This window comes from Mixophyes fleayi, chromosome 4 (assembly GCF_038048845.1).
Source record: "Mixophyes fleayi isolate aMixFle1 chromosome 4, aMixFle1.hap1, whole genome shotgun sequence".
NCBI classification, from domain to species: Eukaryota; Metazoa; Chordata; class Amphibia; order Anura; family Limnodynastidae; genus Mixophyes; species Mixophyes fleayi.
In genome coordinates, this window is record NC_134405.1 from 70,645,378 (window position 1) to 70,670,564 (window position 25,187).

Sequence of the window (25,187 nt, forward strand, 5' to 3'; positions counted from 1 at the left end):
AACTGGTTAGAGACTAGGGCAGCAGAGAGTTGTGATAAATGGTACTAATTGGTCAAAAGTTTTAAGTGGATTACCCCAAGGTTCCGTGCTGGGACCACTCCTTTTTAATATATTTATTAATGACCTTGGTGATGGTTTAGAGAGTAAAGTTTCCATTTTTGCAGATGACACTAAACTATGTAAGGTAATAAAATCAGAGCAAGATGTAGTTTCTCTACAGAGGGATTTAAATAAACTGGAGGATTGGGCGGCCAAATGGAATATGAGGTTTAACAGATAAATGTAAGGTTATGCATTTAGGGATCAAAAATAAGTACACAATCTATGAATTAAATGGGATTAATTTAGGGAATCTATAATGGAAAAGGATTTGAGAGTGCTCGTAGACAGTAGACTTAGCAATAGTGCTCAATGTCAAGCAGCAGCTGCAAGGGCAAATAAAGTATGTGCATGCATAAAAAAAGGCACAGATGCAAGGGAAGACAGTGTAATTTTGCCACTGTATAAATTGTTGGTAAGACCTCATCTTGAATACGGAGTACAGTTCTGGGCACCAATCTATAAAAAAGATATTTTGGAACTAGAAAGGGTCCAGAGAAGGGCAACAGTGACTCCATAGCCTTTATCAATTTTAAGTTATGCTAAAAGGTTAGTCAATTTAGGCATGTTTACTTTAGAAAAAAGAAGACTAAGAGGGGATATGAACACATACACTTTAAGGGTCAATATAGAGAACTTTCATAGGAACTTTTAGACTATACACAGGACAAGCGGTCACCCCCTAAGGTTACAGAAGAGGAAGTTTCAAAACCAGCAAAGGAAAGGGTTTACAGTCAAGATAAGGTCAGTCAAGATATGGAATTCACTGCCAGGGAAGGTTGTGATGGCAGATTCAATAGATATATAAGAAAGGGATAGACGTATATTTAGCGAAAAACTGTATCCAGGGATATGATCGTTATTAAAATGAAGGATAGTAGTGGATACAGGGGAAAAATAGGACTGCAATATTGGGTCTGGAGGGATATTTCCCAATTGAAACAGATTGGCGGTTGGTTAATCTGGATCAATTTTCAATTATAACTGAGGGATCGCAGGAGATCCAAAATAGGTTGAACTTGATGGACTGGTGTCTTTTTTTCATCATCAACTATGTTTCTGCCATTAAATAAGAACGTGTCTACCTGTAAATACACATATAGGTTAATGCTCTGTAAAAAGTAGGGGTGTATTAAAATGTGCCTGTTGTCTAAACAAAGCAGAAGCTGCCATTTTGTCGGTTGGATGAACATTCAGAAAAATGCATATCAACTTACATCAGTCAGTATAGGAAGCTATTTTCTGGGATGCAGCCTATCAATTCTAGCATCAAGTTATTAACTTAAGGTGTACTAGTCTGGTAAAATGTATGTTCCAGGAGAATAAGAGCCAGATAAACCAGCATGCAGTCCTAGAGTGTTGGGAAGGGGGCAGCCAAGTGCTACAGCTGAAGGCTTATAGGTGAGGTGGAGGCATTAAAATAAATTATTTAAGGAATAGGGAGCCAGTGGAGAAATTGGTAAAGCTGGGTGGCAGAAGCAGAGTGTCAGGACAGGAAAATCTTCTGCATTAAGGATGGATTGAAGTGGGGAGAAATGTGAGAGACCAGACAGAAGGAGGTTGCTGTAGTCAATATGGGAGATAATGAGAGTGGATAAGAACTTTGGCCCTTTAAAAGGTTAGAGGGCTCCCATGAAGTATGTCAGGTTGCCTATTCTTGCTCTAGAGGAAGGAAAGAAGATTATCTCAATTTTAGATATATGGGGGGAGTTCTATTCCCTGTGTTGAGCCGCCAAACATCACGGCGATATTCAGCTGCGCACATTCTCGGATAATACAGTACCCAGATATAACACATTCTCCTGCACACATCTATGAGGAAAAAGCCGAGATTTTACATTGCCGTGGAGTTCGTTCCGGAGGCACTTGCAGTGAACCGAATTCCCCCATTGAGCTTTAATACTAGCAGCTCTGACACTTTAGTGTGTATAACTAAAAGGTGTAAGTTCTAAATGTGTTAGCCAAGTAGACCTGATGGATCCATTATATTCAATTATGAATAATAAATCAAAAAAAAAAAATAGTAGCCATAAGGATGGCATATTAACGTAATGACTACACTTGAAATTTTACTATCTGAACAGACAAAGAGGTATCAAACTGAGATTCTGGCAAACTGCCAATTTTCTGCAATTTTGCAAACCAGTTCTAAAAAGCGGAAGCCACCTCATGCCACACAGCAAGAGTAAAGCGGAAGCCACCTCATGCCACACAGCAAGAGTAAAGCGGAAGCCACCTCATGCCACACAGCAAGAGTAAAGCGGAAGCCACCTCATGCCACACAGCAAGAGTAAAGCGGAAGCCACCTCATGCCACACAGCAAGAGTAAAGCGGAAGCCACCTCAAGCCACACAGCAAGAGTAAAGTGGAAGCCACCTCATGCCACACAGCAAGAGTAAAGCGGAAGCCACCTCATGCCACACAGCAAGAGTAAAGCGGAAGCCACCTCATGCCACACTTATGAATGCTACAAGACTTATCCTATTAGAAAAAGAGGATTTATGTACTTACGTTAAATCCGTTTCTCTGATTCCATCTGGGGGACACTGCTTACCATGGGTTGTGGAGTGAGCTTGGGGAGTTGACACCTAACTAGTTAACTTTAGTACTGCCGACAGACCCCTCCCCTCTACAATCCCCCTGCCCCCTCTTGTTCAGATAATTAAAAAGCCCAAGGAGGAAAGGCCAGTCAAACAAGAGCACACAAAAGAAAAGCAGAAGGGAGGGATCCTTTTGTATTTTTTATGGTTTTATTTAGATTATTTATTTTTGTTGCTCTTTATAAAGTGCAAATATCTATAGCTTCCACAGTCTGATTCTCCTATAACCCCCCCCCAGACGGAATCAGAGAAACGGATTTAACGTAAGTACATAAATCCTCTTTTCTCTTTCATCCAGTCTGGGGGACACTGCTTACCATGGGGACGTTCTAAAGCAGCCCCCTAAGGGTCTGACTACTCTGAAAATCCCGCTCGTAAAGCACTACAAGCGAAATTTGCATCAGCGGATATTAAACTGGTAAAATTTTGTAAATGTATAGACAGAAGACCAGGTGGCTGCACTGCAAAGCTGGTCTGCAGAAGCCCCATTTCTTGCTGCCCACGACGCCCCTACTGATCTGGTGGAATGGGCGGTAAGTCTCTCCAGCACAGGACGGTTAGCCTTTATGTAAGCCTGTTTAATGGTTGCCGTAATCCATCTTGCAATGGACTGTTTTGAGGCTGGCCAGCCTCTCTTATTGGCATCATAAAGAACAAATAGAGAATCGGTACATCTAATCAGAGAAGTTCTTTTGACATAAATGCGGAGAGCCCTAACCACATCTAACTTTTCCATAGCCTACTGATCCGAATGGGAAGTAGATGAAAAGACCGGAACTACAATTTCTTGGTTCAGATGAAAAGCCGAAACTACCTTTGGAACGAAGGAAGGAAGGGTTCTTAACACCGCTCTGTCCTCGTGGAAAACCAAATATGGTTCCCGACAAGACAGAGCTCCTAATTCCGAAACCCTACGCGCAGATGCGATAGCCAAAAGGAAGAGGACCTTCCAGGTCAACCACTTTAAATCTGCACCAAGTAATGGCTCAAAGGGAGGCCCTTTAAGCATATCCAGCACTAGGTTGAGATCCCATGGTGCTGTAGGCGGAACATAGGGAGGTTGAATATGCAAGACTCCCTGAAGGAAAGTCCTAATATCTGGTAAATCCGCTAAATTCAGATGAAAAAACACCGAAAGAGCCGATACCTGAACCTTTAGAGAACCTAACCTAAGCCCTGCCTCCAGGCCATCCTGAAGGAAAGCCAACAAGCGAGGGAGACGAAAGGAGGACGAGGGACATGTCCTATTTTCGCACCATCTGATGTAGGCTCTCCAAATCCGGTGATATATGCGAGCCGAAACTGGTTTTCTGGCTCGCATTAAAGTGTCTACTACTCTGGGGGAAAAACCTCTAGCCCTCCAGAGGCTGGCTTCAACAGCAATGCCGTTAAACTGAGCTGAGGTAAATTCTGGCGACGGAAGGGACCTTGCAGAAGCAGGTCGTCTCGTGACGGAAGAGGAATTCCCTGTCCTTCCGCCATAGAGATTATGTCCGCGTACCAGACTCGGCCCGGCCATGAATTACTGGCAGACCCCCCTGCCTTACTCGTCTGAGTACGCGAGGAAGCATGGGAATCGGAGGAAATAGGTATCCCAACCTGAACTCCCATGACATGGTCATAACGTCCACTGCTACCGCTAAGGGGTCTCTTGCCCTTGCGCAGAACCTGTGAACCCTTCTGTTGTGTCTGGAGGCCATGAGATCTATGTCCGGAAGACCCCACCTCTGAACCAGAGACTGGAAAACTTCCGGATGGAGTGACCACTCCCCCGGCATCATTTGGTTTCGACTTAAGTAGTCGGCCTCCCAATTTCTTATTGCTGGAATGTAAACTGCGGAGATTGCAGGGACATATTGTTCTGTCCAAACCAAAATTTGAGCAGCAATCTTCATTGCAGCTACACTCCTGGTTCCTCCCTGCCTGTTGACATATGCCACGGCTGTAGCATTGTCGGACTGGACTCTGACAGGGTGGCTCTGGAGGAGGGACTGGGCCCCCCGGAGGGCTAAAAGAATAGCCTTCAACTCCAGCACATTTATAGATAAGGCTGCTTCCTGAACCGACCAAAGTCCCTGGAGTCGGAGGTGCAGGATTGCCGCCCCCCAACCTTTTAAGCTGGCGTCCGTCGTGGCTATGATCCATGAGCATGGAGCGAAGGACCTGCCCACCCTCAAGTGATCCAGGACTAGCCACCACTGGAGCGATTCTATTGTCCCCGGAGATAGAGATATTTTCTGGAGATCCAAGCGTAGGTGGGATCCTGACCATTTCGTCAATAGATCCCACTGAAAACATCGTGAATGAGTTCGACCGAATGGAATGGTCTCGAAGGAGGCCACCATCTTTCCCAGCAGCCGCATGCACAAGTGCATTGAGGGGCTTGGAGAAGTCAAGACCTAAGTTGTTACACTCTGAATAGAACTGATCTTCTCGACGGGCAGGAATACCTTTTGCTGACTGGTGTCCATAATGAGCCCTAAGAAAACCATGCGTTGACACGGAACCATCTGAGATTTACTTAAGTTTATTAGCCATCCATGGTCCTCGAGAACTGCCAAGGAGAGGGATAAGTGATGACGTAAGCCAGTCTCCGAGGAAGATTTGATGAGCAACTCCCTGCAGGTGAAGACATGCTGCAATCACTAACATGATCTTCGTAAAAACCCTCGGCGCTGTGGAGAGGCCGAATGGGAGGGCCCGAAACTTATAGTGGGAGGATCCCACTGTGAATCTTAGGAGAGATTGATGGTGGTTCGTCAGGACGCAGGCTTCTCCTGGGTCTTGGCGGTAGAACGCCTACCTGCAAACGAGGATCTCCCCCTGGCAGAGGAGCCTCGAGAATTGGGCTGCCTGCCTCTAAAGGACTGACCCCTAGGCAAGGAAGCCCCCTGAAAGGGCTGGCGAAAGGAGCTGACCCGAGGGTTACGGCTCCTACTAGGGAATACTGGCAAGGAAGTGCTTTTGCCCCCCGTTGCCTGTAAGATCAGGGTATCCAATTCTGGGCCGAACAAACCTGCTGCAGAAAAAGGAATAGTTTCCACGAACTTTTTTTGAGTCCGCATCTCCTTCCCAGGATTTCAGCCATAACGTCCGTCTTGCAGAAATAGATGCAGCCTGAATAGAAGATGAAACAGCTGCTGTGTTCTGGGCTGCCTCATAAAGGTACCCCGATGCCTCCTTTAAATGCAAAGCCAGGGGAAGCAAGTCAGAGTCCTGTAAGGCCTCTGCTAACTGGTCTGCCCATGTTTCCATGGCTTTAGCCACCCAAGCTGAAGCAAATGTGGGTCTAAAGGAAGAACCCGCAGCTGCAAATATAGATTTCAGCTGAGATTCTACCATACGATCATTGACATCCTGCAGAGATGCTGAACCCGGGGTCGGGGGTAAAGTGTGTTTGGCCAATCGGGCTATTGGAATATCGACAATTGGAATAGACTCCCAGCGGGCCACATCTTCCTCCTGTAACGGATACAGGGAGGAGAATCTTTTGGGTACAGAGAACCTTTTATCAGGCTGTTTCCAGGCTCCTTCAGCAATATCCTTAAGCTCTACAGAAGGTGGAAAACGGCTAGCCTTTCTTTTGGCCTTCTTAAAGAGACTTCTGTCTCTAGGAGTAGGATCCTCCGGTTCTGGGAGGTCCAAAGCTTGTCTAACTGATAAAACCAAATCATTAATAAATTGGCTTTTAGAACTTTCTTCCTGACCCAAAGGTTGAACCTGGTCAGGATCAGAATTAATTTCCCCTTCTTCCTCTGAAAACTCCTCAGAGTCTGAAAGGACCATAAGGGTATTATCAGACCTAGAACGCTTTCTTTTAGAAGGCGGGATGTTAGGGGATTCAAGTAACTGGTTTAGCTTATCCAAACCCTTTATAAATGCTGTGGACCATGGCGGTTCTGTGGGAACAGGGGCCTGGTCCATATGTAAAGAGGAAGGCCCTGGCATAGAGGTTCCAATAGAACCTGTGGTAGTAGGGAGGCCCAGCTGTGTACTAAGATTATTAGCCACCGAGGTTACAACACTAGACCACAACTGATTGGATTGGCAAACCATCTGAGCTAAAGAGGAAACCGACTGTGATGGGGGGGGGGGGGGGTCACCCAGGCCGGTTCCTCCGTCGGTGGGGCTGACATTTGCTGGGTTTGCACAGGTGGGACCTCTGCTTCGCAGACAGAGCATAGCGCCAACGGGTCCTTCTGGCCATTAGGTAATTTAACATGACATTTAGAACATGTAAAATATTTTGCAATAGGGCCCTTTCCCTTATCTGACATTTCTTAATAAAGGAAGGAACACCAAACACACAGACTAAAATTGTTAAATTTAGCTGAGTAGAGAGAAATAGATATAATTGTGTGGAGAGAGAGAGGTGAAAACTACAAGTAATCAACTAATCTAGATATAAAAGTTGTACTTGTAACATTTTAAACACAAAATAATACCTAAGCAAGTAGGAGAACTATAACATAACCCCTACTAGCCCAACTTGTACACAGCAGTACAGAATATGTGTTTAAATAAATCAAATACTTAGCCCAAAGGCCAAACAGGGGAGAAGTCCAGCAGCAGTATCCTGGTGTCTGCTCCCTCAGCTCTGTTCTCTCTTCCCGGGCTTCTCCTTGGCGCCAGAAGACTGGAACAGACCACCTCTCTCTGTGGAAGGAGGGGGAGCTCTATTTCTTAGCTCCCCCCCTTCAGTAATGCTGCCTCTGCAGCGATATTGTCCAATAAAAAAAAAAAAAAAGATGGATTAAATAGGCAGAGTAGTGGAGACCTCCAGCGGAGGTCTCCGCAGCGGATAATACCTGATGCCCCCTCCTATGAATGAGGGGGGATCCAGGTATAGCCCCCTTCACCTCTCCTCCATTTTTTAAAATAGCCGCCGCCAATGTAATATCCGATAACCGGCGCTCTATGCCTGCAGTGGCAGCGCCGGTTATCGGGGAGGCTTCCAGAAGTGACAGCGGTCCGTGAGACCGCTTGTCACCCCCAATTCAGGCACCCATCTCCTGTCTTCCTGTCCCTGTCAGTGAGAGCCGCTGGCTCCCATCTGACAGGGTAGTGCCTGTGCTGCCGTGCTGTGAGTGGGTTCTCTATATTAGAACACACTCCAGCTCTGCCACCTAAAAAAAAAGGAATAAAATAAATGAAATAAAGAATAAAGAAATAAAATTACTAACAGTACTGAAAAACACTGCCCAACTCACGGGCACCTAAAAAAAACTGAACAAGAGTGGGCAGGGGGATTGTAGAGGGGAGGGGTCTGTCGGCAGTACTAACTAGTTAGGTGCCAACTCCCCAAGCTCCCTCCACAACCCATGGTAAGCAGTGTCCCCCAGACTGGATGAAAGAGAAATACACATTAATCCATTTTAATATAGTTTAGCTTTATGGCTGGTGTGACAAGGGCCCTACTGGGTGAACTATCAGCCATGTAAACAAGTTGATTTTACACCACCTAATTCAGACCGATATCCAGTATACAACTTAAAAATCCAAGCAAATGTTCTTAATTTCGAGAAGGGCCTTTTGCAAGCTTTGGAGCACAGTTCAAAATAATTCATGAGACAGGCCACAGGCTTAAATGAGAATACCTGGATTATGAAAAGCTTTAAGTGGCAGCTGATGTGTCCTTGCAGCAAAGGGATAAAGTGTGTTTGTTGCTGTTGTATACAATGACGTCCTTACACGAGGATAAAACCTGATGCATGGAGGAAAAGAAAAACAGTATATTTCAGTCATTTAAATTGAGATTTTTTGAACATTTTAGAGCAGAGCGTGTAGATCGCCAACATAAACTGGAACTAAGAAACAGCATAAAAAACGGGATTTATACTTACGATAATTTTTTTTCTCTGAGTCCATCTGGGGGACACTCCTTAACCATGGGGTTGAGTCGGGGGGAGGAGTCTGGCACCCAAAGAGTTAACTTTTTTCAGCTGACAGCATATCACCCCCGTCAATTCCCCACATACCTCAGTTTGATTACCAAAGCCCTTAAGACGATAGGCCAATCAACCAAGACACACCGCTCAACAAAGGGGGGAGTGGAGATAAAAGAAAACAACGAAAAAAGACAGGGGGGATCGCAGTGTCCCCCAGATGGACTCAGAGAAAAAGATTTATCGTAAGTATAAATCCCGTTTTCTCTTACATCCATCTGGGGGACACTCCTTAACCATGGGGACTTACTAAAGCAATCCCTCTGAAGGGTGGGACCGCTCTGATCTCCTTGCACGTAGAACAATACGGCCAAAGGAGGCGTCCCCAGACGCAAATATATTAAATTGGTAGAATTTTGTAAAGGTATGGACCGAGGACCAGGTGGCAGCCCTGCACAGCTGGTCCGCTGTGGCTCCATTACGAGCCGCCCAAGACGCCCCAACCGACCGGGTAGAATGGGCAACAATACGCTTCGGCACAGGGAGATTAATACGGACATAAGCCTCCCTGATAGTCGGGGTAAGCCATCTGGCAATAGTTTGCTTAGATGCTGGCCATCCCCGCTTGGAAAAGACAAATAATACAAATAGAAAATCTGTCTTACGTATCCTTGCAGATCTCTTAACATATATACGTAATGCCCTCACTACGTCCAAATATTTATTTGTCTTTTTTCCAGGAGTCTGAGGCTCCTCTCTGAACACTGGAACAACTATATCCTGATTAATATGAAAACCTGAGACCACCTTAGGGAGAAAAGACGGAACAGTCCTTAAACTGCTCTATCCTCATGAAAAACCAGATAGGGTTCTTTGCAGGATAAAGCTCCCAGCTCAGAGACCCTTCTGGCCGAGGCGATAGCAAGCAGGAAGACTGTCTTCCATGTCAAGAACCGCCACTCTGCTGAGAGTAGAGGTTCAAAGGGAGGCTCCTGCAACATGCTAAGGACCAGATTAAGATCCCAAGGCTCCGCAGGATGTACGTAGGGCGGCTGGATGTGAAGCACTCCCTGTAGAAAAGTCTTAACATCCGGAAGCTCCGCCAGCCGTCTGTGGAAATACACTGACGAAGCAGATACTTGAACTTTTAAATTTCCAAGTTTAAGCCCCGCCTCTAAACCACACTGCAAGAAGGCGAGAAAACTAGCCAGACCAAAGGTTTTAGAATTGTAAGACTTCTTCTTACACCATATATATATATATATATATATATATATATATATATATATATATATATATATATATATATATGCCAGATACGGTGGTAAATTCTGGCTGAAACTGGCTTCCTGGTATTCAGGAGAGTGCCTATTACACCCCCCGAGAAACCTCTCGCTCTCCACAGACTGGATTCTAAGGCTCTGCCATTAAATTCAGCTGGTTCAGCCTCTGACGCAAGAACTGTCCCAGGGTCAGCAGATCTCTTCACAGCCTTACTGGCAGTACCAGAAAGACTGGACGATCCTCCGGACTGACTCTCCACGGGACCCTGTGGGGCAGGTTTTACCTGCAGCCCCAAGGCCTTGCTAGGACGTCCACTACCAGTGGAATCCTTGTTCTTGCGCAGAACTCTGGGACCTTCCTGCCTTTTGTTCGGTTTTTGTCCAGCAACCACCAGCTGAGGACCTACCTCCTCCACTGGTACCTCGAACACGGGAATGCTCCTATGGGGTGGAACCCTGTACAGGGTAAGGTCACGAAAGATGTCACCATATTTCCCAGCAGCTTCAAAGACCTGGCTACTGACAGCCTTTTGTCTGACAGGATCCTGCCTGTCCACTCCACCTAGGACCTCAACCTGTCCTGTGGAGACAACATTCTGCTGCGTACTAAGTCCCTCACTAGTCTCAAGAAAGTCACTTAGACAAGGGATTCTCTGTGACCCTTTCAGACTCCAGAAGTTCGGTCATAGTCTGGCCTTAGCACCCCGAATGGGTGTGACTAAAACCTTTTCCCTCACTGGAAATTCTAAGCCTATATAGCTTTGTTTAAACGAAGCAAATCGACAGCCCTGAGCTCTTTCTGATTTGACAGAAGCCAGCGAGGTAACCAAAACTTGAGATGAGCTGGCCCCATGAATTCTATCACGATATCCTGGACCTACTCGTCTACCGAGGACCTTGTCTACTGCTGGGCAAACCCAAGCAGCCGTCCTCCCACCCCACCCTCTGTAACCAGAGGCGGGTGGTAGTCATGCTGCTGGTCTATCCGGCAGCTTGGCGGAAGAAGCTCTCCGCGCCGCAGGGGCAAAGGATGACCTTCCCCTACGGGACTGTCTCCTGGATTCCACGGCCCCTGGATTGGTAGTCTGGCTTCTGCCAGACCCGCCCCCCTAAAGAGGCTGTCTGAAAGAACTAAACCTAGGCCTAGCCCTAGGTCTTGGAGTATTTACAGACAAGGACGTCTTCTTGCCCCCTGAAGCCTGTAAAATCCAAGAGTCTAATTCTGGACCAAATAACATCCCACCCGTATACGGGATGGATTCTAATGATCTTTTAGACTCTGAATCCGCATTCCAAGTCCTTAACCATAACGCCCTTCTAGCTACTTCAGCTATAGCTGAAATAGACGAAGCTATGGAGGCCGAATTATGGGCCGCTTCATATACAAAGCCTGCTGCCTCCCTTAGCTCCATGGCCAGAGGCAGTAAATCGGAATCCTGCAAGGCAGACTCTAACTGCCCTGCCCAGACTTCCATGGCCCTAGCTACCCAGGTAGAGGACAATGCTGGCCTGAGGCCAGTACCAGCGGCCAAGAAGACAGACTTTAGCAGGGATTCTAATTTTTTGTCAGTCGCGTCCTGTAAGGCCGCTGACCCGGATACAGGTAGTGTAGTCTGACGAACCAATCTTGCCACAGGTGCATCCACCTTCGCCACCTGTTCCCAATGGGTCATATCCTCCACCTGAAGGGGATACAACACGCCAAACTTCCTTGGCATAGAGAACCTCTTATCTGGATATTTCCAAGAGGCCTCTACAATATCCCTCAACTCAGCTGAGGGAGGGAACCTGACCACCTGCTTAGAAGCTTTCTTAAAGAGAGAGCGGTTTAAGGACTTCGTCTCCCCTACTTCAACAAACCACAGGGTCTGACAAACTGCTTTTACCAGATCGTCCATACCTTGGTGCCTAGAGTTTCCTTCTGACTCTATAATGGACACATCTGCATTGTCCAACAATTCCCCCTTCTCCTCTGAGGAACTCTCAGAGTCTGACACTGACCACAGCGCTTTAGCTGGTCTATGTCTTTTAACACTACGCTTGTGTCTGGGGTTCTCCAGTAGATGGGTAAGCCGGTTCAGGCCTTTAGCCACCGCTGACCAACCCACCTCTCCTATCTGGGAAACCCCTGGGAGGGTTGGGGAGGGAATTAAACCGACCCCTGGGGAAAATGACTCATCTGTCATTCTTACGGTTATACCCTGAGAAGCCACAGATGTAGATGGGATCTCAACTGGCTTAGATAACAGACTTACAAGGGTATTAACTCCCTGTGTTAAGGCAGCCGCCCACTCAGGAGGATCTACCGTTATGGTGGAGGTGTCTATAGGCTGTTTCACAGGAACCACAGTGCAGGTCGCACAGAGCCCCCCCTGATCCAGCCGTTGACTTGTTAATTTAACATTACATTTTGAACAGACATTATGTTTGGTATGTGTTGTTTTGCTTTTATCTGCCATCACAAGATAAGCTAAAACCTGAATCACGTTTCAAAATTAACAAACACTTCTCCAAATTATCAGGAAATACAGATTAGGTTATTTAACATATCATAGTATTTCTGATTTAAATAAGACAGGCTTGGAGAACTTTATAGTTTTCTTATAAACAACAGTTCTCTCAACACATCATTGTCTTATAATATACATGTCTACACATGCACATACATACACACAGAAGAAAATAAAAGTGATACTCAGCGGGGAAGATATGTGTCAACAGTGCACTTCTCTTCAAATGACTGCTGCAACTGTCCTCCTTTTGAACTTTGGCGCTAAAAGGGATCTTCCACGCGCTGACTCAGCAGGGGGGGGGGGGAGCGGTGTTCCTCAAACACATTCCCCTTCCACTGGCTCTCCTTCTGTGTTATTTACTTTAACAGCGTTTTGCCCTTTCTGTTATCTTAGAGGAAAACCTGTTAGAATGTGTTCCCCGCTAGCGCTATCATTAGCGCGCCATCCTCAAGAATTGACTGCCATTCCATGGGAGGAGGAACTTGGTATACTCCAGTTGGCTTCCGGGTAACCTCAGCAGTAAAGGCGCTTTCTGCCTAATGGCAGCGCCCGTCCTGCATCAGCAGGGAGAGTCTCTTGCTGACTGCTTCCCGCTGTGAGAAGCGTTTCACCTGCTCTGTCAGCGGGGCCGCCCCCCTGACAGGCGCTTCTCCCACGAGTCAGCTCCGTTGTACATGGAGCCTCTCGCTGCTATCAAAAGAAAAAAAACTTGCAAAAGAAAAGGAAAAACCTATTACCAGTGAACCCTGTTCACTGTCTCTCTTGGAGCTCTTCAGGTGCGACCTTCTTCCAAGGGCACCCAATTCAAACTGAGGTATGTGGGGAATTGGCGGGGGTGATATGCTGTCAGCTGAAAAAAGTTAACTCTTTGGGTGCCAGACTCCTCCCCCGACTCAACCCCATGGTTAAGGAATGTCCCCCAGATGGATGTAAGAGAAACCTAGTTTACCATGAATAGGAGGCCCTGCCAGGGGATCAGTTTCCCAGTGAGAGAACCACAAAAGCTAAAATACAAAGTGACAAAATACAAACTCAGCTTGCAAAATTCCCAGCGATATGTGCGAATGTTCGCATGGCATGGCAGAACATAAGATGCCGTTATTGTATTTACATTTGCACTGCAGTTTAGTGCAATATTTATTTCATATATACACATGGACAAATATGTTGGTAGCCTTGCAGCTCATTAAAACAATGCTTCATTCTTCCTGTAAAGTGATGAAATGAAAAGCTATTGTCTCATGTATACCTGCATGCCTTTGGTATATCATAGAATAAAGCAAAGAAACAGTGAAAAGAGATAAATTATTGTTTATTCTCCAAAGATATTCAAAGATATTGGTACCCCTTAGGAAAGATTATAAATAATTGCATTATACTGATATGCCAAACTAAATGTTTTGTTAGCATCACACATGTCCTCTAATCAGTCATTCAGCATATTTAAATGGGTAAAATTAGTCACCACACTGAACATGGACCAGCGAAGGAAGGAGTTGTCCGAGATCAGAAAGAAAACTATAGACAAGCATGCTAAAGGTAAAGGACAAAGACCATCTCCAAGCAGCTCGATGTTCCTGTGATTACAGTTGTAAATATTATTAAGAAGGTTAAAGTCTATGGGAATGTAACCAACCTCCCTGGCGCAAGAGGAAAATAGACCCCATATTAATTAAAAGGATAGTGAAAATGGTAGAAAAAAAAAGGCAAGGAAAACTTTCATAGAGATATAAGCTGAACTCCATGTACATCAGTGTCTGATTGCAGCATTCGATACTTTTTGAGCGATGGTGGGCGCATGGAAGACGACCCAGGGGGACTCCACTTTTGAAAGAACAGCATAAAAAAGCCAGACTGGAATCTGCTAAAATGCAAATTGACAAGCCACGACGCTTCTAAGAGAATGTCCATTGGTCACATGAGTCAAAACTGGAGCTTTCTAGCAAATCACATCAGCTCTATGTCCACAAACGAAAAAATGAAGCTTTCAAAGAAAATAATATCATACCTACTGTGAGACATGGACGGGGCTCGGTTATGTTTTGAGGATGCTTTGCTGAGCCTGACACAGTGTGCCTTGAATCTGTGCAGGGCACAATGAAATCTCAAAACTATCAAGGCGTTCTGGAGTGAAACATGCTGCCCAGGGTCAGAAAACTCTGTCAGTAGCAGGCCATGGGTCCTCCAGTGGGATAATGACCCAGACACACAGCTAAAAACACCCAAGACTGGATAAGAACAAAACATTGGACTATTCTGAAGAGCCCTGGTCTAAATCCTATAGAACATCTCTGGAAAGAGCTGAAACCTACATCAAACCTAAGACAGCTGGAGCAATTTGCTCAGGAAGAGTTGGCCAAAGTACCTGTTTCACAGGTGCAGGAGTCTCATTGAGAGCTACAGAAATCGTTTGATTGCAGCGATCGCCGCTAAAGGTTGTGCAACAAAATATTAGGTTAAAGGTCCCATCATTTTTGTCCATGCTGTTTTCATTTGTTTTATTATTTAAAATATTTTATTGAATCAAAATTGAAATGCAAAGTCTGATCTCTATTAAATATGGAATAAACAATGATGGATGCCAGTTACTTTTATCAGTTGCCAGTTATTTCAGAGAAAAATATCAGTTCTTTTTTCATGGCAAGGTACCAACAAATTTGTCCACAGCTGTAAATTCAGTTTTGACCCCTTTCTGAAACATCTACATACATTTGTAAATGCTCTTTTGCATTAGGAAACTTGTACTTTAGGCGTTGTAGTATAATAGAAAAAAAAAGGAGACTCATAGGGGGATATTCAATTCCGATCCCGATTCGCGGTATCGCGCCGGAACAGCCACGAACCTTATCCGTGGTACCGCAATAACATGGATTTTCGTTCGCAGCCCATAGGGCTGCGTACGAAAATCTGCGTTATTGCGATACCGTATTACCGGCAGTAGTGCGCATTTTCCGCGGTAACGCGCGTTACCGTGGATCGGGATCGGAATTGAATATGCCCCATAGTGTGTGGTGAAAATATGGAAGTCTTAGAATGCAGGGAAATTAAATCTGTGCACAAATAAAACACTCCATCTAGTTTAGTTTATGTAAGACAAGATTATATGTCAAGAGTAGAAGGAAACCAGGAACAGGCAAATTTAACCACACATACTGCAATTAGGTTATTTTACCCCAAACCGGTCCAAAATTGCTTTCTGTATGGGCCTAATATAATGATGGCCCTATCAAACTCTAATTAGACTGGACAGAATGCTAAATTGGGCTGGTGTTATGTGTTGTCATGCGGTACATCAGAGGTCCTAGAAATGTTTACTTAGCATTGAATAGACTTCTGGATCTGTCCAATTTTGTCATCAACATTTGTGGACAAACTGGATACCGAACCAGTCATTCTGGATCATGATCTAACTGAAATAGGGATATACCAAAGACATTACTGGTATTATTTGTAATTTTCCTTTGTTATGTTTGGGGATACAAATTCCATGGTAAAACTATCAAAACTAATGCAACATATTTAATTGTTAACTGAAATAATCAATTAGATTGCACACTATAAGGACACTTGGGCTGCTGCCTTATACATTACTAATTCACTAAAGCTGGAAAATGTCTATTTTTCTTTTGCCAAGTTAGCCATTAAATGTATCACTTTTGTATTTGGCCTCTTTACCACAGAAATCAAAAGTATCTGCAAACACAGTTCCTATTGGCCAACACATGACAGGCTTACAGGTTTTATTTATTTTAAGTATAATTCTTGTGGAATGTTATCACCATGAGATTATTGTCTAAAAATTCTTGATGACAATAAACTAGTTTTGTGTCTGCTAGCACTTCAGATGGACAGAAACTTTCACTTTTTACAAGTTCTCTACATTTTACATTACATACGTTCACAATACTGCATTCCTCCATGCAGGTTTTTAGACTATTTGGCTCACTGACATACACCATACGTTTATTTTCATTTTTGTTTGTATTCCTAACACTTTATGTCTCCAATATTGCGGTGTTACTTCTGCACGGACCTTTATCTGTTCCCTCAGTACAGACTCAGACGGACTGTAGCTTTCTAGTAGTTAACTACAAGTCCCACTGTGCCTGTCCCTCATTGCATGACATGTCATCCTGGGACTTGTAGTTCCACAAAGCCCGCTGAGCCACAGCTGACGTCTCTTCTAAGATCTATGGAGTACATATCTTAATAAATTTCTTCCATCTCTGACATGACATTATCTAGTAATTACTTACCTCCTTCCTACACTTGCTGCGCAGGACAACCACCTTCCCATGGGTGCCGCCATCTTTGTTGTTCCTTCTTAAGGCCCCCAGAACGTCACAGGGAAGAGCTGCCCTGGATGATGCCTGTCTCATTGCAGCGGAGGAGAGAGAACTTTTTATTATTTTCAGTGAGTATAGCAATACACCTCTGCTGACCTTATGCACAAAGTAACACCAGATTACTATACCTAGCTAAGAGCAAATACAGAATATGGATACTGTAATCAATCGCCACCCACTTACCAACTTACTAATTATCATCATTATAAGAATATAAACAGACATTTAAAGGGATACTAATATGAAATAAAAACACATATTTGCTGATTAACACACCACTGCTACTTTCTATTATCTGCAGATCTGTTTAAATAATAAATGTGTGTATATGGACAGATCTTTCCAGGTAAAAGCTGGTTATGCCTGCTCTCTCTGGGCAGATGTAAAACAATAAGGGTCCAATTCTATTGGGTGTGTTTAATGGAGTTTTGTGGCCATGCAAAGATCTAGAGCTCCGATTTGCATACAAAATACCATATAGCCCCAAGTTAGCAAATATTGTAATCGGGATTTATTACTCACATCCAAAATGGAACACACTTGGCCATCCCTATCCAGTGGCATGTATGTGCTGCACCTCTGCAGAGCGGTAGTGACTGGGTCATATTTTCCACCATTACTATCATTGGGACAAAGGTGTCATTGGTCAGGACAGACCAGATATTAGAATTGTCTTGCCAAAATCAGGACAGTTGGTAGATATGAAATACCACTTATTGCAGCCAAATTATCCCCCAACTCAATTCTGCTCACTGGGCCTACATAAAAAGTGCAGGGTTTGGAAAGCAATCATGTTAAATGTGAAAGTAAAAGATGAATGTGGAATTTTGAGTGTCAGTAGAGCTTCAACTTCATATCAGTCCATGAGGGTCACATTCTCTTTGGGAGACAAATTTGGCTCGTTAACAATATTAAGCAGCTGAAACATACTAGAGGCTGTTGTCCAGAGCAAAACTACTCTATGTGCAGTTCGCAGGACTCGGCCCAGGTCCAGCTTTCTTGACTGTTACAAATGACATAATCACCACTTGTCTGTATTTTGTATATCTTTTAGATATATGGTGGTAGATGGTGGTTCTTTTGCCAGATGAAATCCTCTCGAATAGGTTTTTCCAACCTGTGGCTCTCCAGGTGATGTGAAACTACAAGTCCCAGCATGCCCTGCCAGCTATCTACTGGCAGAGCATGCTGGGACTTGAAGTTCCACACCTGGGATCAGGCCTGCTTGAAGTTTCTTGTCTCAAATGATAGAAATGGAAATATTGTCTTTTAATGTGGAACATTAAGTGCAACAGTTATAATTTCCAACAGCCACCATTGTTCCTTTCCTCTTCATTAGTCATTGGTCTCAGATTTAAGGCAGTCATGTCTTTATCCAAAACATTTTGTTTTACAAGAACAATCTCCTTCCAAGTCAGAAACATTGGCCCTCCATTTCTGACCTGCATATTTAGCTTTTTCTGTTATTCAATATTGAGTATTTCTTGCTGTGGAAGTAAAACAAATTTTAGGAAGCATCGATCTAATGACTTTTCTTTAAATCAGTGATGTCTGAGAAAGTACATATTTTTCATAGAATGTGGCACACATGTATTGTCAGAGAAACTAATTTAACAACTATTGAAGTAGAATTTGTTATCTTTACAAATCTTTAGGTTTCCCTAAATTGTGCATGATACGTTCAACAAGCCAATTAGCCTGTGGCCACAATAGTGTGATCCCATTGTCATTTTTACACAAGTAAATCATTTTGTCACTAGTAATAGTTATTCTCTATTGTTGAATTCCACAATGCTTTGTAAATTTGCTGATGTCACAACTTTGAAATGATAGCCTTTATCTTTTCTAGGATTCCATTAGTAGTAAATATTTTATCCAGTGCTGGTAGGACAGTTGCAGCTGAAGTTGATGATTAGATATGCTTTAAAAGATCTGGCCCTTTGGCACTCAAGCCAAAAAGCCATTGTAGACTGGCTCCATTATGTTACATGGTCATTTTGATAAAGATCTGATATCTACTGTTCATAGCACTTGGATGTATTGTTCGGCACACACATGTTGTGACTCAACAAAACCGCAGTGTGCATGGATATCTTTAGTACCTTAAAAGCATACCACCACCCACTATAAATTTTAGTTTTGAATGGAATTCAGGGGGATAACATAAAATACAAAAGATCTACTTACCTTCTGTGCACCATTGTCCCAATCCAACATGTTATACTAAAGGCTCAGGCAGCCCTGAGATGTTCGGCTCTCTGCTATGAAGTGTTATAAATGTCCCTGCCCCATGAACTTCCCATTTCCATGGACCACTGCCTGTATGAATTAGACAAGCAGCCAAAGATAGATGTCTGATTTCAGTCTCACTTTTCAAATCTGTCTCAATTGTAATACTGGAGTTGGCGTTTCTGAACCAATTGCTCAACTGTACCAGTTTCTGTGTGTAAAATGCTGAAGGATATGTATTCACATATTAGAGAAATCCATGATTATCTGACATTGCATCTTCTACTGTATAGTCTGATTTTATATATTGTAACAGAGAGGTCCATTTACTACACCTGTCCTGCATAGGGACAAATGTGATTCCGGTGAATTTGTAGGAAAAGGCTGCACAGGGTTACATATATATATAGTAGTGCACCTAGGTTAAAGGTATACAGGTGAAACACATGTGTGACAAAGTAAAAGTATAAAGTGTGATTTAACTTACATGGTGGAGGTGGATTGGATGTATTTTCTTTTACAGCTGCCTGGGTGTGTCTACAGTGAGAGAGATCAAACAGAGCACCTGAATACATCTCTGTAAGGAGCAGGTGGGAGTGTCACCTGTCAATAAAGCTAGGGAAGAGTAGGTCTGTAAAGTATTTAAACATGTATTGTGCATATGCGCAGGGCAAACAATGTCAAATGGTCATTAGTTCAATTCCTGACCATGGTCTTATCTGTGTGGAGTTTGTATGTTCTCCCCGTGTTTGCGTGGGTTTCCTCCCACACTCCTATAACAACTAGTAGATTGATTGGCTTCTCTTATATTGACATAAGTCTATCTCGGTCTGTGTGTGTATGTTAGAGAATATAGACTGTAAGCTCCAATGGCGCAGGGACTGATGCGAGTTCTCCGTACAGCGCTGAGGAATTAGTGGCATTTTATAAATAGCTGCTACCGATGAAATAGGGGCCGCTGACTAGGCAGGAAGACTACTGTGTCCTAGGCAGAGTTAGGGTTGCCAGGTGTTATCCTGAAAGCGTGCTGTTTATCTGTGATGTGAACAATAAGAGCACCTTTTATTCAGAAAGGAGAAGTTTGTGTATGATATCTGGGTGTCAGTGTCGCATAATTATATATATATATATATATATATATATATATATTTATTATAATGTTGGCCAGAGAATCACATCATTCTGACCCCGCCCCCGTGGAACAAAATCGGCAATGTGGGCAGGATCTGGGAGAATGGCTTGCTCTGCCAGGAATCCGAGAGACCTACCCAGAATTCTGGAGTCTCCTGGCCATTCCAGGAGAGTGGGCATCTATGAGTATAAATTACCATGATCATAATCCAGTTGCAGAGACTAAACAATACTTTTGCAGGTGGGACATTAATGACTCTAGTTAAATGCATTTCATATTCTAAACACACCAGTTGTTTGTGTAAAATAATTCTGTAAATGATTTTTGTGCTTTTCTGTGTAATCTGGTAAAAAAAAATAATCAAAAAAAAAATCTATTATATATAGTTTTCCTGTATTATCAATATTGTTTCAGCATAAAAGTGTGCAAGGGAAATTTTTTTTTAGTGTTCCTTTGCTTAAATTATTCTCTTAAACTCTACTGTGCTCTTAAAAATCCAATGAAAACCAGCGTTAAAAAAACCCAAGAATACAATATTTTGAAGTGTTTTAGTAATTTTTCTTCATTTGGTAATTTTTTGATTCAAGAATTGAATGCAGAAATGTAACTACATAATAGACTTGAAATAAGCAGACAGACTGCTGGTCAGGTGACTGAAAGTTTATTCTCTGGTAACCGTCAAGTCATTTTTACCCCTTAGGAAATGCAGAGGAGCAGCACTTAATGTTGGTACACCAAGACAAATGCAGGTTCTGGCTCTGTGGTCACTTTTTGTACAGTATACAAACGCCAGGTTACATTGTATTAATAACACCAACAGTATGAGGAAGGTGTGCGTTGCCAATGACTAAACACCTGAATTTACAGTACAAGCGGATGAAAGCACAGTTAACAGGTCTTGTCACATCTTTATAACAGTCTATGCTGTGAACACTGTTGTAATATTGATTATGGGATTATCATCATCATTATTATATTGATTTCAATGTGCATGTAACAGTGTACCTATCATCTACACACATGGAGGTAGCCATTTTGTGGCCTGTTCTTATAGTCATGAGAATGCAGCCGATTAAGTTGCTTAATACTAATGAATGCTCTGAGGTGACATGTCGATTTAATTAATTTAAAAACGCCATTTTCTGATCTTTCACATTCAGTCTGTTACAACAAATATGCAGTACTATGTGTAACTAATTTCTTGTATTCTGAAGAATCACAAACAGAGGGAGCAGCTTAATGAGCAAAACATGTCTCTGTTCAGATTAGATGATACGAAGTTATAAGCAGCAAAGGAGACCAAACGAAATAAGCAGCGGCAGAGCAAAGTGCTAGGCAAGTAAATATAGATAAAAAATAAATAAAGCAATGGCGTATTTCTGGGAAACTGATTGTCACGAAAATTTTAGATTAGGGCTTGAATTACTGTTCCTGCTCAAGTATTCTTAAAATTATAGGAAGACCAAAAATGTATTTACTGTACACAATAGCCACAAAACTGGCTAAGGTTTATACATTCATAACGTAATACAAATCAGTTCATGCCATCATACAGAGCATCTGTCACCTACACACAATGGCAGCAGCCATTTTGTGGGTTCACCCAATCTTCATAAATATGTAATCTATTAGTTTACTAAGAACCAGTGAGGTACTTCTTGTCCAATATTTACGAGGCACTAGTTTACAAAAAGGCATTCTTATCAATTCACTGTAAACATTGGTTCAGACCACAAAATGGCTGCCTGCATTGTGTGTCGGCAACGATTGCTCTTTATTGATGACTGGTGTTTGCCTGATAGTGCACTGGTAAATGGCAGCAATTCACCACAGGGGTAGGTGTTTAGCAAAGCTTCTAAAATAAAAAAGTGGAGGTGTTGACAATAGCAACCAATCAGATTCTAGCCATCATTTATTTTGTACATTCCATAAAATGATCGGTAAAATCGTGTTGACTGCTATGGGGAACACCTCCACTTTTCCTTTTAAGAAGGTTTATAAATCTATCACTAGATGTACATGAAACATGTCGTACATAGATTGGTGGGCAACACTTAGGGGGTTGTCAGCAGCCTTTCAAGTGCTTTTAATATGTTAGGAAGAACACTAAACAGGGAAAACACAGAAATAAAAAAAGTATATACAATTAAGGTTAATAAAAAGCTAAGGCTGAGATGAAGGATCAGTCCTCACATTGGTAGGGGCTGGTGATCCGACTCCATAGTAAACTGCAGATTTAATTAAAGACAATGCTTTGGATAGGAACTCTTTAAACACCAGACACTACACACCAAAGACAAAATCGTTCATCTCCATAAATAAGGCACCTCAATTTCTAAAGGTTTTAAACACACCCTAAACTAAACACAAACTAAGGAGACAGAAACAAAAAAAAAAGAAAAAAAGAGAGAACCGTTCAAATGGCAACATATTAACCCATTCTGAACCAGAGATCACTTAAGAAAGGAAGAGGAAATTGATCACTTACAACGCTTTAGTATTAACTTTCACATAAAATGTGAATGACAATTAAAGTGCTTCTATCATCTACACACACAGGGCGGCAGCCATTTTGAGAAGGCAAATCTATTTAGTCACAAGGAGCCAGTGTATTATTTCTCTTATAATCAGTGACATCCCCGTTTCATAATGTATTGATAAGCTACATTCATTTTATTTATATATGGGATCAGATCACCAAATGGCTGCCTCCACTGTGGGTAAGCCACAAGCACACTTTAATGAAGCCCACACTGCGTCAAAAGGAGCAGTACTATGCTACAAATAGCAGGGAACGGGTTAATACATTAATAGGAAGTGCATTGCAAAAAGGTTTTGAAATTGGGGGAATTCTAAGAGACATAGCTTAAACTTTATTTCACTCTATGGGTTTTGTCTTCCAGCTTTGGCAGGAAAGGGAGCAGAGCCAAATGGATCCACACTTGCGATCTCTGAAGTTCTGTAAGTCACTGGGGTGATGGGAACAGATCCAGCCACTGAGGCTTTTGCAGCATGAGACACTACTTTATAAGCAGCAATGGGCTGGGCATCTGTGGTCTGCTCATCTTGAGGACTGTAGTGCCGGGAATACTTGGACAAAGACTGAGGGCGGAATGGTTTTGTTACCACAGTCCCAAACACAGTCTCCTGGGATGTCTCATGCCCAGGGATCCTATGGTTCTGTGCACTGTGTGGGTCCTTAGAAGTGTTTAGATATAGAGAGGCTTCAGATGACTCAATGCTTCGGCTGGAATGTGTGTAGAGGTTTTCAGTAGTGTATGAGGGCTTCATGGAACTAACTCCCACCATCAAGTCTGTATTTCGGAATGTAGAATTACCCACTGGTGTCACATCATGACCTATGAGAGCTGGTTGAACTTGAGAAGAGGGAATTGGAGTTGAATCTTCAACACTTATTTTCCTTGTGAAAGGAGCTCTGAGAAAGACATCAGGTTCTTCTCCCTGGTTCAATGTAGCAGTGGACTTGGCCACAAATGGTGCATTGGTGAATATATCAGAATCATCCTGCGACGACCTGGAACTCCTGAATGGCGCTGTGGCAAAGACATCGACTTCTGTAGTGAAGCCTCCTGCAGGCATCTGGACCTTCCTTTCTGATAGTGTGTATACATGCGAGCTCTGATTGGAAAGAAGCTCTGCAGTAGGGTTTGCAAATGCTGCATCCTTGACTTTCTTAGGACCCTCTTCTTCATCTGACTCCATTAGGAGTGGTCTTGATCCACTGCAGTCCAAAAGGTCTGGCTCATGGTCAGTGCCTTCTCCTTCACTGCTATGAAAGGAACTGCAACTGGATGGACCCTTTGATGGGCACTCAGTCTTCAACTCCAAGATGCTAGTGTTGTCAGCAGGGCACGTTCCAGAGATAGGACCTTTAAAAGTTCCATCATTCCTAACTTGAAAAGACTGAGGATCTTGCAGGAGGTCTACACAGGAAAACAAGAAAGAATTATATATTTTAACCACGATTAATAAAAACAAAAACAACAAGTACTATCTATATCAGTAAACATGTTTGCTGTATAATTGGGTGCAAAAATTACACTGCCTAAAATATTGCTAAAGGTTTTAAACAAATCTCATTTATAGGTAATTAATTTAGACCAGAGGTTCTCATTACCCTCTTCAGATACGCTATCTGGTCATGTTCTGAGATTTTGCCTTCACAAAAACTAGTTGCACTGTTAACATGCAAGTCAATTAGAGTCATTCTTGAGAAGGTTTAAGACCTCTGATTCTTAATGATCTCTACTGAGCCACACACCAATTAATCACAGGTCTGGCTTTTCAATTGTTGATATTTTTGTTCAGATAGGTTAATAAAAAACAAGGACAAGGTTGAAAACTAGAGACAGCACATAGTAGAAAAAGCACATTACTAGGTACCATGAATTAGAATGTATAGGGGGCATGTTAAACATCCACAAGGCAAGTGGGCCAGAAATGTTTGTATAGCAATGAAAAGTGTCTTGTGGGTCTGAGCATGTGATCTATAGGCTTGTTATTTCTTGTAATATATAAGTATACTGAGTATTACCCCCAATGTATGTATTAATCATTATAGAAGTCACTGAGGAATTATTTGGCCTTAATGTATGAAATTCATTATTCCACAGATAATATATGTATAAAAGGCAGGAGTAGCTGGTATGTGTTACACAGTACCCAACATATGACACCCACAAGTCATTACATACAAGACATCTTACCTTATAGATATGAATAGCAGGTTAGTAACATTGGGTATAAAATATAAGAAAAAGTTGTGACAGACTGAGGTTAAAAGAAGCCTGAAGAGACCGGATACAGAGAAGAGGCAGCTGCTTTTTGCAAATCAAAACTCTCAACTCCTTTCAGCGCCAATGTCATCACACCGTCCTCACCTTTATATAGCTCTGCCATGGGTATATCCTGTATACTGCTCCTGTAGTTTATGGTTACCTAAATGCACTTCCTATCCCCAACTTCGTTTTCTCTAATTTTATTTTCTCAAATACAACACCTTAAGGGTCATTTACAAAAACAGGAAAGTGTGGAGGCAGAGTGCAAAGGCTATTTCTCCATTTATGACCTGATGCTTAT

At 42.8% G+C, this 25,187-nt stretch overlaps 2 protein-coding genes across 7 annotated transcripts in view; both read right to left on the bottom strand.

Moving 5' to 3' along the window:
* NFU1 (NFU1 iron-sulfur cluster scaffold) overlaps positions 1 to 16,739 on the bottom strand; it is a 29,115-nt gene extending 12,376 nt beyond the window's left edge. The window contains exons 1-2 of one of the 2 annotated variants that reach the window (XM_075207402.1): positions 16,637 to 16,739; positions 8,297 to 8,403 (exon numbers count right to left, since the gene is read on the bottom strand). In XM_075207402.1, the coding sequence (XP_075063503.1) occupies positions 8,297 to 8,403; positions 16,637 to 16,689 (160 nt within the window). In that variant the 5' untranslated portion in view covers positions 16,690 to 16,739. The remainder of the gene's footprint in view (positions 1 to 8,296; positions 8,404 to 16,636) is intronic. The other variant, XM_075207403.1, reaches the window with a different exon arrangement.
* A 3,993-nt stretch (positions 16,740 to 20,732) lies between these two features.
* AAK1 (AP2 associated kinase 1) overlaps positions 20,733 to 25,187 on the bottom strand; it is a 75,692-nt gene continuing 71,237 nt past the window's right edge. For all 5 annotated transcript variants that reach the window (XM_075207405.1, XM_075207404.1, XM_075207407.1 and 2 more), the window contains one exon: positions 20,733 to 24,031. In XM_075207405.1, the coding sequence (XP_075063506.1) occupies positions 22,971 to 24,031 (1,061 nt within the window). In that variant the 3' untranslated portion in view covers positions 20,733 to 22,970. The remainder of the gene's footprint in view (positions 24,032 to 25,187) is intronic.